This window comes from Colias philodice, chromosome 9, assembly GCF_061535455.1.
Source record: "Colias philodice isolate Cphi_HAF_F1 chromosome 9, ilColPhil1 Martin Lab GWU primary, whole genome shotgun sequence".
NCBI classification, from domain to species: Eukaryota; Metazoa; Arthropoda; class Insecta; order Lepidoptera; family Pieridae; genus Colias; species Colias philodice.
Window position 1 is genome coordinate 1,865,601 of NC_143094.1, and position 15,982 is coordinate 1,881,582.

At 31.5% G+C, this 15,982-nt stretch overlaps 2 protein-coding genes across 3 annotated transcripts; both read left to right on the forward strand.

Moving 5' to 3' along the window:
• The first annotated feature begins 919 nt into the window (after positions 1–919).
• On the forward strand, positions 920–8,855 carry BBS1 (Bardet-Biedl syndrome 1). 2 transcript variants are annotated; one of them, XM_089698703.1, is made up of 11 exons: positions 921–1,355; positions 1,790–2,008; positions 2,351–2,647; positions 3,159–3,247; positions 3,705–3,858; positions 4,172–4,331; positions 4,743–4,811; positions 5,369–5,536; positions 5,933–6,066; positions 7,574–7,708; positions 8,531–8,853. In XM_089698703.1, exons 1-11 carry the CDS (start codon positions 1,182–1,184, stop codon positions 8,792–8,794), a joined length of 1,863 nt encoding a protein of 620 aa, XP_089554829.1. In that variant the 5' UTR covers positions 921–1,181; the 3' UTR covers positions 8,795–8,853. The 2 variants fall into 2 exon arrangements, with proteins under 2 accessions (XP_089554830.1, XP_089554829.1); XM_089698704.1 differs by lacking the exon at positions 7,574–7,708 and having other exon boundaries at positions 920–1,355; positions 8,531–8,855.
• Positions 8,856–12,222: 3,367 nt separating this feature from the next.
• LOC149485634 (acyl-CoA-binding protein-like) lies at positions 12,223–15,711 on the forward strand. The gene is made up of 4 exons (XM_089698942.1): positions 12,223–12,272; positions 13,557–13,594; positions 14,232–14,346; positions 15,500–15,711. The coding sequence occupies exons 2-4, from the start codon at positions 13,580–13,582 to the stop codon at positions 15,631–15,633; spliced, it is 264 nt and encodes an 87-aa protein (XP_089555068.1). The 5' UTR covers positions 12,223–12,272; positions 13,557–13,579; the 3' UTR covers positions 15,634–15,711.
• The last annotated feature ends 271 nt before the right edge of the window (positions 15,712–15,982 follow it).

A 15,982-nucleotide genomic window follows, 5' to 3' on the forward strand; every position in this document is an offset into this window, starting at 1 on the left:
TTCCGTAACTAAAAAACCTCACGCTGCCCACTCCGACGGACGGAGGTGTGGCTTGAAGGCATAGCATGCAATAGCTTTACCGCGGCAGTCCCCGAGTGCCACACGTCTTTTTTATATAAGTATTAAATAGACTTGCATATTTAATAGTTTACACTATAATATAATTTTTCTGATAAGCTTACATTATGCAATACAGTAACAGTAGGTACATTATTCTGTTATACCTGAGCCTAGTGGCTGGAATATTCCAAATTAGAATCTTATTGGATTTAAAAACATAAGATAAGATAAGATTTAAAAACATGGTTCAATTAAAATTTGTTGTCCAGGTTATCTTACACATTTTGTAGGGACATAGGTATATCATATTATTCTAAATCCATAATTTTTGAAGAAAAAAACATTTTAACAATTTTTATTAAAACTGATTTAAAAATCACAATATAAAGTTATGAAACTTACCAGAGCAATTAAAAATACACCATTTATTGGTACTCATTTCCACATTTGTATAGAACTTACAAATTAAGTATTTATAACACAAGTTAATAGCACAAAATTGATACTTTATAACTTCTTTATAACTTTTAAACCACAGTTTTAAACTTTTCTAGATACACAAAAAAGTTAGTAAACAAAAACAAAAGAACACTGAACAGAGAACTTCAATTTAAAATGTCAACGTATTATCTGTCATTTTCAATTGACGTTTGACACTGACAAGAATATACGTATAGAATTTCATTTTCTCCGAAATAGGTATGTTTTATAGAGATCGAAAACGTATTAAAATTTTATTCAGGAAATTTCTGATTATAAATACACATTTAAATGATTTTTAACCTAAAAATAGTTAAAATTTTGATAAAGTGTATTACATACTCTGTGGTGAGTATGTAACTGACAGACAGCTCGTTGCTATGACAACGCGAGTCGCGATCCAAAGTTCAAACTTCAAAACAAATTGCAAAAGAAAACGACAATAATATTTTTTATTGCAAAAAGTGCTACATTAACAAGAAATTTAATCAGCCTAGATGTTATGAAGTGTTTTCTGACGGTCATTGAATAAGAAATATGACTAATGGCACCCAAATTCGACTAATAAATAATAATAGTGGAAGAAGAATTCTTATAGTTTGAATGTGATAATTCTATGCTATTACACAAAAGAATATTACATGTATAATTTAAATATGGGCGCAATAAGTCGCTGGTTAGATGTAGAAGTTGGCACAGCAGATATAAATCTCAACACATTGCCATCAAATATAGCTTTGGTGGACTTGAATAACGACAATGAAGTCAAACTTGTTGTGGGCGACATGGGGAAAGAACAAGGAGCTCAATTAAAGGTATGCTATTGGTTATTTATAAATCCATTTTTAGATATTTTACAGTTTCCTGTGTAAAGTCAATCTTAATAATGATACTTAAAAAATTGGTTTAACTTGCCTTAAAAAATGGCAATAATTAATTATCATATTGAATAATCAATCATGTTTATTTGATTCAATGAAGTGTAATATGATATGTTATTTTTATTATTTTCTATTGTTAATTCCTCTAATGGATTGACGGAAGAGAGGCCTTTGCCCAGCAGTGGGACAGCCATGGCTCATAATATAATATATTATATTATTAATTATTATTTCCAAATTCCTTTACACAACTTATTTTGCTAAGAATGTTTAAAACTATTATGAAACACTGAGCTTTATTAGGCGGCCTTCTTAATTCACAATAATAGTATTCAGAATTATTTCAATATCTTTGTTACTTTTTACAGATATTCAAAGGCACTATGCAGATATCTGACATGGTTCTACCTGATCTACCGCTAGGAGTAGTTAGCTTCTATGCAAGTGAAACTCTGCCAAAAGCACCACCCTTGATAGCAATTGCTTTTGACTCTTGCATCCATATATACCGGCATTTAAAGTTCTTCTATATGTACCAATTACCTACTGTTGATATAAATGAACAGGAGATGGAAATTTGGAAACAGGTAATTTAATTATATGTGTATTGTTAAGCATGTGTATTGGTAAGCGCAAAAATCGAGAATGGCTGAACCAATTTCGTTAATTCTTTTTTTCAATATTCCTTGAAGTACAAGAATGGTTCTTATGGAGAGAAAACGTAAACATGTACCATGGGTGAAGCGGGGGCGGACCGCTAGTATAAATTATAATCTTTGCTAGATTCGGTTTTTTGACTAAAGACTACTTAATTGAACTGAATTTGATAGTATTTTCACTAGTAGAAAATAAATTGTAATGTTGCAATCTAATATTTTTCTATTCTTTATAAATTTATATCTAATATTATTTTATCAATTTTTTTACAGCTCAAAGATCCTGTGAATCACAATGAAGCATCTTTATTGGGTCTTTCCAAAAGTCTCTACTCTCTATCACATAATCTGTGCAGCCAATCACGGAGCTTCTTGCAAATGGCCATAGACGAAAAACTGGAGTTTGTAGCCACAGCAGATCTACCAAAGAAAATTATAATACATATTTCTTGTATAACAACTTTAAAAATGAATTCCACGGATAAATATGGTGTGAGTTGTCTTGTGATTGGGACTGAAGAAGGTGATGTTGTTGTATTGGATCCTCATACATTTACGCAATTGATTAAGGTTCGTAGGTATATTCTATTATCTATGATTACAGCAACATTTTCCAATACTGATTGTGTCCCATTACTTACTAAGTAGTTTACATTTTTGCATTGCTATTTTTTTTCTTTTTGTAGGAAAATGCAAATTTCAACTCAAAATAATACTATTTATCATAATTCCTGAGTAGCCATATTATGTACTAGCGGTCCGCCCCGGCTTCGCCCGTGGTACATATTTCGCAATAAAAGGTAGCCTATGTTCTTTCTCAGGGTCTAAAGATTATCTCTGCCAAATTTCATCAAAATCGGTCCAGTAGTTTATGCGTGAAAACCATACATACATACATACATACATACAAACCTTTCCTCTTTATAATATTAGTATATAGTATAGATTATAATATAAATTGTGTTATATTGCTATTAAATATACATAGGCGCTTTAAAATGCTTATCTAGTAAATAATTTGTATTGAACATTCATATGTACCACAAAGTACAATACATTTGATATAAAAAATTGTTTTAAGGTGAATATAAACACAGTAAAGGCGGTACCATACCAAATTGTTGCGACAGGACTGTTCAATGTTGATTATAGAATAACTGTAGCCACAAGGTATATTAATTTAAATTGAAGGCACGTTTCAAGCACAAATCTATTATAATTCACACGCACTGTAGTAAAAATTTAATAGCTGAAGTATGCTGAAATGTCAAACTGAAAAACGTTTTGTAATTGAAAGTCAAAGGTTTTGTTTTAAAGAATATATTTATAACCACACTAGCGGTCCGCCCCGGCTTCGCCCGTGGTACATATTTCGCAATAAAAGGTAGCCTATGTTCTTTCTCAGGGTCTAAAGATTGTCTGTGCCAAATTTCATCAAAATCGGTTGAGAGGTTAAAGCGGGAAAGCGTAACATACAGACAGACAGAGTTACTTTCGCATTTATAATTTTAGTAGGACTTTGAAATAGATTTTCAAAGGAGACCCTGAGCCCAGACATTGACGTTAGAATTTAATAAAGAAGCAAGAAAAGGATAGAATATATCTCAAAATAAACAAAACATTTCAGAGAGAAATCGGTATGTTTACTCAAAAGGGATTGGAAGGAGGGTCGGCAGTTGTTCAGGACGGAGGAGCACATTATAGCCATTGAAGTTATGAACTTTGACAGCAGTATCATGGTTATCTGTTGTGATAATACGCTTGCCTGTTATAGTAAGAAGGTAAATATAACATAGACGGAGAAAAGAAGGGGTACCTAGGGTTCATACGTGTACCTTACATACTGAATGAGTAACTCATAGTACCATGTTGGCTGCATCATATATAAAAAAAATGCAATAGTGTACCGTTGATTATTGATATCTCGTTCAATAATTATATTTTGTTACAAAAAAAGTAGTGAATGAATGAATGAATGAATGAAAGCCTTTATTGCAAGAATGATTGCCTTTATCGTTCGTTTTACAATATCGTAATTTCGTACATTTGCAAATCAAATAAACGAACAAACTAACTTTACAAACACAATTAAAGGGTAAGAAGCAATGGTGGATAAGCCTGGAACATAGACCAGTGGCGATGTGCCAAGTGCCGGTACTTCATCTTGGTATTACGTTGGTAGCTGTGGCACTTTCTTCTGGGCATTTGAACCTGTACGATGGGAAAGTGAAGCGGGATAGCATGTTTGTTAGAGGTATGTGGATAGTTTGAGAATTAATATGAGGGTACTTGCAAGTTAAAAAAGTGGTTAGCTGTAATCTCTACTAATATTAAAAGGTGAAGACTTTGTTTTTTTTTTGCTTGAACGCGCTAATTTTAGGAAGAACGGAAGGTTTGAAAATTTATATCACTGTTCAACACCGCGGGGTACAGCTATTGTTTGCTGATAAATCAATAGATTTAAAAAGAAAAATTAAATCGGTTTTTTATTCAAATGTTTATTGATAATTAGCGCCAAGTTATTAAATAGATTTGATTCAAAGATTATATTTATTACAATAGTAATGTATTTCAATAATATCTTTATTCTTTATTTAGATGTAATCAATAGGAATAGGAAACAACAAATTTCCTCTATAGATATAAATCTCGATCGAATTTTCAGATATAGCATCCGTGATTAAGTTTGGACAACTGGGTCAGGAGGAACACGTGCTCACGATAGTCACAGCTAGTAAGTATTCTGTAGCTTTGCCTGCTTTTCGAAGGAAATTCCATGGGTATGAGATCTTTCATTGTGGTAAAAAGAAGTCTATATTACTCTCTAGTCCCTTATCTCCAGAAAAAGTGGATGTTAAAATAAATCGCTCCAGTCCGCCGTAAAAAAAGACAATACAAGAGAATATTTTCGCAATTAGAATTTATCATTTGTATTTTTAATGTAATTTGGGGGAGGCCTATGTCCTGCAGTGGACGTCCTGAAAGAAGAAATTTTAAATCTTTGATAGATTTTCACCCGCAGTTTTGCTTTCATATTATAGCAGACACGTTATATTTGCAAAATCGACGACGACGAAAACATTGGCTTTCTTCCTTCTACAGAATTCTTAAAAATGGTAGGTATATACGGTTTTATTAGAAAACGAAATGTACATAAAATGAATGAGTTTTTGTGCGCCTGGCATAATTATAAAAGCTAAAATGTGAAGGCAAAACATATACATATAATAACTCGTCTTTCAAAAATAATATTGCTTTTTTAAATATCAATTTAATCTTCGTTTTTTTCAGGTGGAAATCTCATGTTAAAAATATTAAAACGCACAGCTGATTTCAATGAACATGCGGCGGGTGTCGAACCCACGGCCATTGCCACTACGGGACAAAAACCCTGGCTCATACCGAAGAAGTCGAAACTGTTTCTGGAACAATCTATGCGAGAGAGGGAAAATGCTGCTGGTATTGCTTTTGTTTAGGAAAATAACTTTTATATTAATTTCTACTATTATTTCGGATATCTATTAAATTAAGTGCAGGTATAAGAAGACTGGATAATTGATTAAACTATATTTGGTCTATGGTTGGTCTTATTTACTTTTTCATGAATAATATTTCTTTACTTATACTTGTAGTTTGAAAACTGATTTATTATCATTAACCATTCAATTTGTTAACTTTTTGTTATTTTTGTGTCAAATTTCGTAAGTTTTTCATAAGATCCTTCTTCCAACAACATTGAATAGAACAAAACACACTCGTTCTGTTGCGAATATTAGTTTAGAATTTAATTAAAAATAAAAATATATTTATTTGCTTATAGGTGTTACATTTTTATATTAATCTAAACTATTTCAGCCATGCATCACACATTCCAACATGAGTTAGACAAACTTCGTTTGACGGCTGCTAAGACGCTTCTAGAAGTGTACACTAAATGTGACAACGCGATGGGAATCGGTGCTCTGGAACCCGTCAGATTGGCTGCTGAGGTAATAAGATATTTATTTAAGTAATAGTCCAGTCTGTGGGGAAATGTAAAAGCCTCTGCTCTACAAAAGGTGGCGTAGAAAATGTTTTGAAACAATATTGTTAAGGTATGAAAGGTTAATAAAAATCCAAGTTCTCGACCTTGACGTACCCAGGCGCTAGCCGCCATCTTGAATTAAAGGTGCTAAAATTATGTAGGTATATTTTAAATAACTTCTCAATTGTTTACTAAATCACAAAAGTGTCTATGAGGGGTTCAAAGAAGACAAAATTACCTACATTTTTCACATTGCTCCAGCGTCTTCGATTTCTTCTGGTCATGACGACGAAATTTCATGGTTGGAAACTAAAAATACAGACAATGCAACTGAAAATTTTAGCGACGATAATGAAGAAGCCACCATTAACCAGCCCGGGCCATCAAAGAGAATTAAAAAATGATAGCTGTACAATTTTTAAACAAAATTAAAATTATATGATTTCTGTAAATATTATTATTTCCGTCGCTTGTAACTTTTTACCTTTAAGACTTACAGAATAATCATGTATGCAAAAAATGTAGGTAATTTTGTCTTCTTTGAACCCCTCATAGACACTTTTGTGATTTAGTAAACAATTGAGATGTTATTTAAAATATACCTAATTTTAGCACCTTTAATTCAAGATGGCGGCTAGCGCCTGGGTACGTCAAGGTCGAGAACTTGGATTTTTATTAACCTTTCATACCTAAACAAAATCGTTTCAAAACATTTTCTACGCCACCTTTTGTAGAGCATAAATACCTACTAACTGGATTATAAGTATAGCTTAGTTTTTTGTATAATTTTTAACAATATTGAAGATTAATCTATACATATAATAAATCTGTAGAAGGGTCAATTCTGTACATTGAAAATATTGAAAAAATAAATAGCAATAAATAGCAGCGGTGTTACTGGATCGATACCAAACCCAAATATGTGATTAAAAAATTTTTTGTCTGTCTGTCTGTCTGTATTTGAAGACAGCACGTGAAAACTAACGGTTCGATTTCGATGAAACTTGGTATAATTATACCTTATTATCCTGGGCGTAAAATAGGATACTTTTTATCCTGAAAAAATACGAAGAAATAAAATAATCTTAATTTTTCAGTTTTATCCATAGACGTTGTTCTGTAGAACAGTGAACACACGTTGCGTATTATTATAGGCCTAGCCGTATTTGAGTCCAATAGATATTTATAAGATGTTATTGTCAGAGTTACTCAAAATGGAGAAATAAACCATCCACGCGAAGAATTTGAATTTAATTTTACCTTAGATACTATAACATCTCTATTTTTATTTATATCTAGAAAATAAACAAATTTCAGTTAAAATTATAAATAATCCACGAAAATATCATTCAAAAAGTGTTTTGTTTTTTATAGACTAGTTATCAGTAATTCGTGACGCTTTTTTAGTGTTTTTTGTAATCCTTGTTATTTCAAGTACATAATTATTAATAAATTAAAATGTTTACTACCAGGTGCAAGGATTGGGTCCAGTTTTCCGTATGACACTGATCATAGAGAATACATCCAAAGACAAAGCGGTTGTCGGTCTGTCTGTACTGTTTCACACACAAGGAACGAGCTATAAAGTCGATAACCCTTATATCAAGGTAATAAGATCTATTTTGGAAAAATTTTATTATATTGAATAAGTGTTTCTTTTTTTGTCTGAAAATGCGAATAAACGTTGATGAAGCGTCTCGCTATTTAATTATAAATTCTTTAGTAGGTTATACTTTTTTAAATGTATCTTACTTCTTACTTTTATCATAAATGCGAAAGTTTGTGAGGGTGTGTGTGTGTTTGTTAATCTTTCACGCAAATACTACTGAACCGATTACAATGAAATTTAGCACACATATAGAAGGTAACTTGGATTAACACACAAGATAGGTTTTAGGGACTATGCGGGTTTTTCTTTGAAAACGCGGGCGAATGCGCGGGTGGAAATCTAGTATAATATATTCGAAGTAATTTTATTCACTTAACAAAAAAATACTTCAGAATTGCATGTTTATATGAATGTAAGATAATTTAATTTGATTATAATATAATTAATATCAGATTATGCATTTACTGGGGGCTACATAATTTTGTTTTCATGTGGCGCTGAAGATCTATAATTAGAAAATCTGATATTTTTTTATCAGTACTGATAAGTTAATATTTTTTGTTGTTGATGTACAAACAATTTTTTTATTACAATTGCTTTTTCTTTGGCAATTGAATCATTTAATAATAACCAAAAGTCAATAACCGTCATTTAAACTTGGGGTAAATATCATAGAAAATTATTTTCTAGTCCTGTATTATAATCGATGTTTATCTATTCTTTTAATATATTTTTACGATCGTTTTAGTACGTTGTATTTTCTTGATCATTTAGTTATATTTTTTAAAACACATTGAAGTAATTAACTTTTTTTTCCCAGATTCCACTTCTGGCACCAGGGAGTCAGCTAAAATTCCCCACAAAAGTGGAAGAAATATTCAGTGAAAATATAAACCCGGATGTGTTTTTCCGAACCGTGACTGGTCAAGCTGAAGGGTCTTTGATAAAAATACTTCTTCTAAAGGAGGGGAAATCGAACCCGGTACTCGCGGCGACTGTGCAAATGCCTGCCACTGATCCTATGATGGTGCCTTTTGAGAAAATACAAGCTACTTCGGATTTTAATGAGCTTGCAGTTAATTAATAAAAACTTTTTCTTCATATATTGGAGGGTATATGGAGTCTTCGTAGGTGATAGTTGAACTAAGGAAATGTGCTAGGTTTGAATAATAAGTTCTAGTCAGAGTAATAAATGCGTATAAAACATGAATAATTACTTTTATTTTTATGCACATCTTATTAACAATAATAATTGATTAGCCAAGGTAAAGGTTCTTTAAGCTTGCCTTTAGATTTGAATTAAAGCATTGTAATGACTAAGTCAGAGTTTTAAATCTCTATAAAACATGGATTACTTTAAAGCAATGTTATATCAGTGTTATATTATCTGTGGTACTATTTAGTTAGTAACAAAATGATTCATCATAAGTCAGGAATTAGCACTAACTTAGTGCTTTAGTTAATCTAGAATTCTGCTAATTCTAGATTATACTTAGAACCAATAAGCCAGTGTTTGCGTGACCCTATCTACAGTTACTACCTACACAATTCTAAGGGGTCGTCCCGTATCAAAGATTAGCAATTTATTTATCAGACCACAATCTCGCAATAAATCATTGGCAGAATTAAAAGTGTGATAATAGTAAAGTAATTTCGATAACTTCGTCATTGGAACGACCTTTAACATGAATCGTAAAGTATTATTAGTTTGGACGCTGATTATGATGTTAGTGACCGTACTTTGCCGCACTTTAATGTTTTGATACAAATTTCAATTTAATATTTGTCTTTAAATACCGTTTTACGGTTGGAAGTAAAGTTATGACTCATATGTGACACATGTTTATGTGCAGAGTTCAAATTTTCTTTATTTTTATCGAGTTTTTATTCAATTTATTCAGTCCTTAGTTTCTTTATTTTTGTAATAGGTAGGTACTTAGAAACTTGAATAATAGTAAGTATAGGATATTTGGTCGGTTTTCTTTTTTTTATGAATCCTAGCTAGATCCATTTATAACCCCTGAAATCCCCTGCCGCATACTAAATTTCATGAAATCAATGGAGCCGTTTCGATAATACTATAATTTATTCTACAAGTTACTTTTAGGTCATAGGAATAACGTACTTTAGTATAGTACCCCGTAATAAACGATAAATATATGAGCACTTAATACAAACTTAGTAATACAAATTGCAAATACATATAACACAAAGCCCGGTGTTGCTAGTGGAAAAAAATGCTTACATGTAAATTGAGACGGATACATTTCATACGAGTAACTATACCACTACTAAAATAAATCGAATAATATGTAAATACTGAACATACATAAATGTAAGTACATATTAAAATCCAACAAATATTGAGGTTAAAATGAAGGTGTGAACCAGTTTGCAATCAATTGACCCCTTTAGCCGATGAGATAATGCGATAAAGTGCACCATAACGTGGAAAATTATGTAGTCCTTATCAATTCCATAATCAACGATTGGAATTAGGTACCTAAGTACTGTTACTAAAAGGACATGTTATGTTTGCGTAGGTAAACATCGTCAAATTTTATAACCCACGTCGTAAAATTGATTCGGTGCCCAGATAGCCTGTATTATTGTGAAGTATTTTTTCAAACCAAGTACCTATATATTTTGAGACACTGAAATAAAAATTTAAGTATTAAGTGAGAAAAGAAAATAATACTACGAAAATATATAAACAGACAACCTTCTGATGTTTTTGGATACCCTTCTTGTGAATGACTAATAGGATGTTGGCTAAAATAATTTAGATTATGTTTATTATGTCATAAATACGACATTTTATGTTATTTATAACAAAATTAGCCGTAATATTCTGCGATAAATCTATGATAATACCTATATGTACTATGTAGTAAAAATCCATTTTTATTCGTAGGATAATATACCTAGGTACCTATGAAATGAAGTATGAACTATTAAACCTACGACACAGATAATTTAATACATAGTAGATAGTTACTATAATTATTACCTAATAGATGAATTAAAACCAGCTAGGTATATACATATTAGCCAGTAGGTACTTTAAAAAAGCGTGTATGCTGAACACAGGTAACAGAAGTGAAACTTCTCAGATTCAAAGATACCAAAATCATAGCCTTACTCGCTGACGTGACGGTATTGCCATGACGCGACCATGAAATTTTACTTTCAACGCGCCTAAAGAAGTTTCACTTCAATAAGATTTGTTTTTATATTTTACTAGTGGTCGGCCGGCGGCCCTGGCTTCGCCCGTGGTACATATTTCGCAAATTTAAATCGTAATAAAGGTAGCCTATGTCCTTTCTCGGGTATCAAAATATCTCCATACCAAATTTCATGCAAATTGGTTCAGTAGTTTAGGCGTGATTGAGTAACAGACAGACAGACAGAGTTACTTTCGCATTTATAATATTAGTATGGATTCCAGAGACGTACCTATGAATCAAACCTATGTATGTTTTATTCCCTAAATTCTAAACAATAAATTTAAGATTGAATGGAATAAAACAAAGGAAAATACAGTTTACGAAGTGTTTAGTATTGAAGAGATTTTTTTATTCTTATCGAGCCGAGTGCTTTGGATTAATTGCAAGTATAGATAGGTAATACCCATAAGATAATGCGCTTGGGTATGTATTTTAAGTGCAAGTGAGTTGTGTATGTTTGTTTGTCAACAAATCCAATATTTAACATAGGTTCATAGGTTCCAGCCTGTGGTTCCAGCTCTACGTAGGTAGGTATAAATTTTTATTCACAAACCTAACAACGGAAATTTCCTAAAAAATGCTTGATTTTTTAGAAAATTGGCAACAATATTTTGCAAAGCTTGAGGAACCTATACAAATTCAAATTAAATGTAATTAAAAAATACGCAAAAACATGCTCAATCTCATGAAATTATTGTACCTACTGTGAGTTGTGACCTACTGTGACCGATCCTTGTTAAGTGTACACTGGAGTACCTACACGTTTAAAGTGAGTCAAAATCGAGTCGGTTACATACAAACACACAAACATAGGTGAAGCTGATACTAAAAAGCGTGTTAAAAGTTTAAAAAGGAGAGAGAACGTTTTAAGTAAGGTTATAAGAAGGAATCTACCCTAATCTACCTCTATATCCTTTTTTTCTGTGTATCTATGCGTTTGTCTATGGTAGCTCTTAACTAGGAACTATAGGTAGTTAGGTACCAATAATTAATGAACCAACTCGATTTCACCATCTATAAAACTTAAAAAACATATCAAATTACCGGGTGCTTTGCAATTTCAGAAAAATAGATGCATATTATCTGAAACACCTTCTGTTTTGATCATGTCATAAAATCCGTATCTACTATTTAATTTCAATTAAATATTTCTGATATAAATTAAAGTAAAAAATATCACAAGCGAAGCCGATAGCAGTGTATAGGTTTTATAAGCGAGCCCTAAAATAATTGGATAATTCATACCGATAAGAGTCGGAACCGCGAAAATTTAATACGAGGTTCCACCGGCCACTTCGTCAGTAACTTGCTTGATCTTCTTGCTTTAACTTCGTGGTGAGTATTTGATAAAAACATTAATTAATATATAAATATTTTTAGTTGTATTGATAGTGACTTCTACTGTGAATGGTAGGTAGCTGCGAGGAAGACTGTAAAGGTTGACTATGAGGTTTTTTTGTGATTTTTTTTAAATATAGTGATTTCATTTTTTTTACAAACATATTGTATGGTGAAAATAAGTGCGTATGATTGTTTAATGCACAAAATTTTCATGTTTCTTTGAGCACGTTGAATTTGCGCTTTTTTAATACACCTACCTACATCCATACTAATATTATAAATGCGAAAGTAACTCTGTCTGTCTGTCTGTTACTCAATCACGCCTAAACTACTGAACCAATTTTCATGAAATTTGGTATGGGGATATTTTGATACCCGAGAAAGGACATAGGCTTCTTTTTATCCCGGGAAAATGACGCAATCCCGGAAATCCCACGGGAACGGAAACTATGCGGGTTTTTCTTTGACTGCGCGGGCGAAGCCGCGGGCGGATACCTAGTATTATATAAAATGTTTAGATTCGATAGAGATTGAAAAATTTATCTAATCAAATAATAATATTGTATAAAAAACGCAATGCAGTATTTATTTTCAGATAGTTACGATTCTCATTGTAATTAATTAATTATCAGAATATTTATAAATGAAGCATAAGCTGCGAGTAAACCACGCGGACAAAAACAATAAGTTTATAGTTATTTTTATTGATTTAAATGAATTGTTTTTATCTCCGATAAGATAATAATTAAGTGTTATTTAATCATTCTTCTATAATTTATTCCTTTGCCTAGTAATAACCGATAATATTTTGTATTCTTTTTTGCCTTTTGGGTTTCACTTAAATAGCGCATTTATGTAATTTTATAGTCATTCTGTTTTTTTAACAACAGTTTACTATTGTTTTTATGTAAGTAGGTATTACCTATTGATAGTGATTACCTATTTAATTAATAGCTATATCTATGCTATATTCATGATAAATATACCTACCTATACCTATAACAAATCGTATTAAGTATCACATTAATTACATACGTAATCAACATTTACAGTTTTTTTTCTTTTTATTGCATAATATTAACTAGAGTCTTCAATATAAATAAAAATATTAAAGTGATCAAGTATTCTATATAAATAAAATAGAATTCTTAAAAATCTATCTAGCATAGCCACAATAATACTCTACGCCTATTTGAAATAGTGGGGTTAGAATGAGCATACGGAAATGCTTATTTATTACGTCTTGTTATTAATTATAATAATTTTTATTATTTTCAGATCTCCAATAAATTATCTTCAACATGTCCCTCGACGCGGTAAGTACCTAACAGACTTTACAAATTACAATGTTAATTTTTCAAAATGTTTTGAAGCATGTTGATATCCATCGGCCACCACCTTAGCCACCACCGATATTATATCTAGCTATGATTGATTAGGTTCTTTTGAAGTCGATTTGTGATTCCACTTTGTTTGAATTATCAGCTATACGGCTGAATCGATCCTCTTCTTAGTTAAACTTATTAATATTATCTTATATATAAAAATGAATCGCAAAATGTGTTGGTAAGCGCATAACTCGAGAACGGCTGAACCGATTTAGATAATTCTTTTTTTATTATATTCCTTGAAGTACGAGGATGGTTTTTATGTAGAGAAAAAGTAAATATGTACCACGGGCGAAGCCGGGGCGGACCGCTAGTTACCTATATTAACGTAGTTCTCTGTTCTACCACCTAAGTCTACCACTGATAATATACATAATACTATGGCACTACTAAGAAGCTGTTCCTAACAAAACTCTTTTCTAATATTACTAACCTTTTTTTCTGACAAATCGAATTTGTAACCACTTTTAAGACATGCTGTTAGCTGTATATTTATTTTTTTGCAATTAAATGCTTGAAAAATATTTGAAAACAAGAAAATAATAGTCATGTATATGTTTTCCAGCAATTCAACTCAGTCGCCGAATCCGTAAGGAACTGGAAGACCAAGCCCTCCGACAACGAGAACCTGGCCCTGTACTCCCTGTACAAGCAAGCCACCATTGGTGACGTCAACATCGGTTAGTATCGGCATCATCATCATCACCTGTATCCTTACGATGCAGATGTTTTCATCATTATTACATTTTGAAAATTATGAAAGCTGTAGGTGTGATATCTTTTCAATTAACTAATAGGTAATATTTTGATTGTATACATAAAAAAGACTCAATTGACCAATAATTGAGTCTTTTTTATACCTAGGTATCTCGGAAGATAGGTACATGAATCTAGGTATAAAGTATCTAATATTATAAAGCTGAATAGTTTGTTTGTTTGAATGCGTTAATCTCAGGAACTAGGTACTTGTCCGATTTGACAAATTCTTTCGGTGTTAGATAGCCCATTCCTCGAGGAAGGCTATATTCATATATCATCACGCTAAGACCAACAGGAGCGGAACCACGCGGGTGAAACCGCGGAGCGCAGCTAGTAAAATATAAATTGAACAGACATGAAAATGAATTTTAAAATTTTAAAGGACATTTTTTAAAACATTTATTTTAATTTGTTTGGTTTTTACCTAGTTTTAGAAGGAAACTATCTTTAGTCCAATTTCCTGTTTACTCGAAATGTTAACGTTCAAAAACATTTTTCTAGGAGGACAAATATGAGGACAGAGGAATGAGGATAATAGAGAATACATTTTACGTATTAGTCATTTACATATATATTTCATTGAAATGAATATATTTTTTTAATCCTCATGCTATGTTACGAAAATGCTCACCTCCAAAGTAACGGCTTAAAATCGAATCTTTAAACTTTTCATGGTACTTGACGTCTAAGGCAAACTACCTACTTTTAGATACTTATATACATTATAGATACTTATAACAGTTAGTTAATGCAAATAAAATCATCTGACTCATGAGAAAAAAAACATACAATACAAATACAAAAAAAAGCAACCATTCTTATGTTCTATTGTTCTATGTTTATTTTTACTGCATTATATTAAAATTATAAACAAGATTTTCTGCTTGCCGAGGTAAGCAGAAAATGGCTAGATCGAATTTTATATGGTTGTGTATTATCGTAGTGTTCACTATTTTTCACATTCAAATGGAAACATCTGCGCTTACAACTTTTTTTTTCATATATGTATATAGTTACATCATAATATATTATGTATACTTATGTACTTTACAAGTATAATATTATTTTTTGCAGCTGCACCCAGCGTAACTGATGTCGTGAGCAGCGCCAAATTCAAGGCATGGACTGGCCGCAAGGGAATGTCTCAGGATGACGCCAAGAAGCAATACATCGACATGGCTAACCAGCTCCAATCCAAATACGCTTAAATATAAGTCTAGACTAATTATTTAATTATGATTAAGAACTTTTGGCAATCTGTTACTGAATAAATTTAATTTTTTTAATCGTGTTTTTTTTTGGCGAAAAATTAATTGCGTACCTATTTGGCGCTAAAATTACGTGATTAACTTAGTTTTTCTTTTATAAAGATTTTATGTAAAAATTTGTTTACAAAAAATATCTGTTATAATATTATCTATTTTATAGTTGAGCCAATTTAATAGGCAACATTTGACGTCTATCAATTTTATCTTCATAGGGTGGTAACATGCTTAAAAACATCGATTAAAGCGAATTAATCGATACGGACTTGAAACATTTGTCAATCGAACTTGA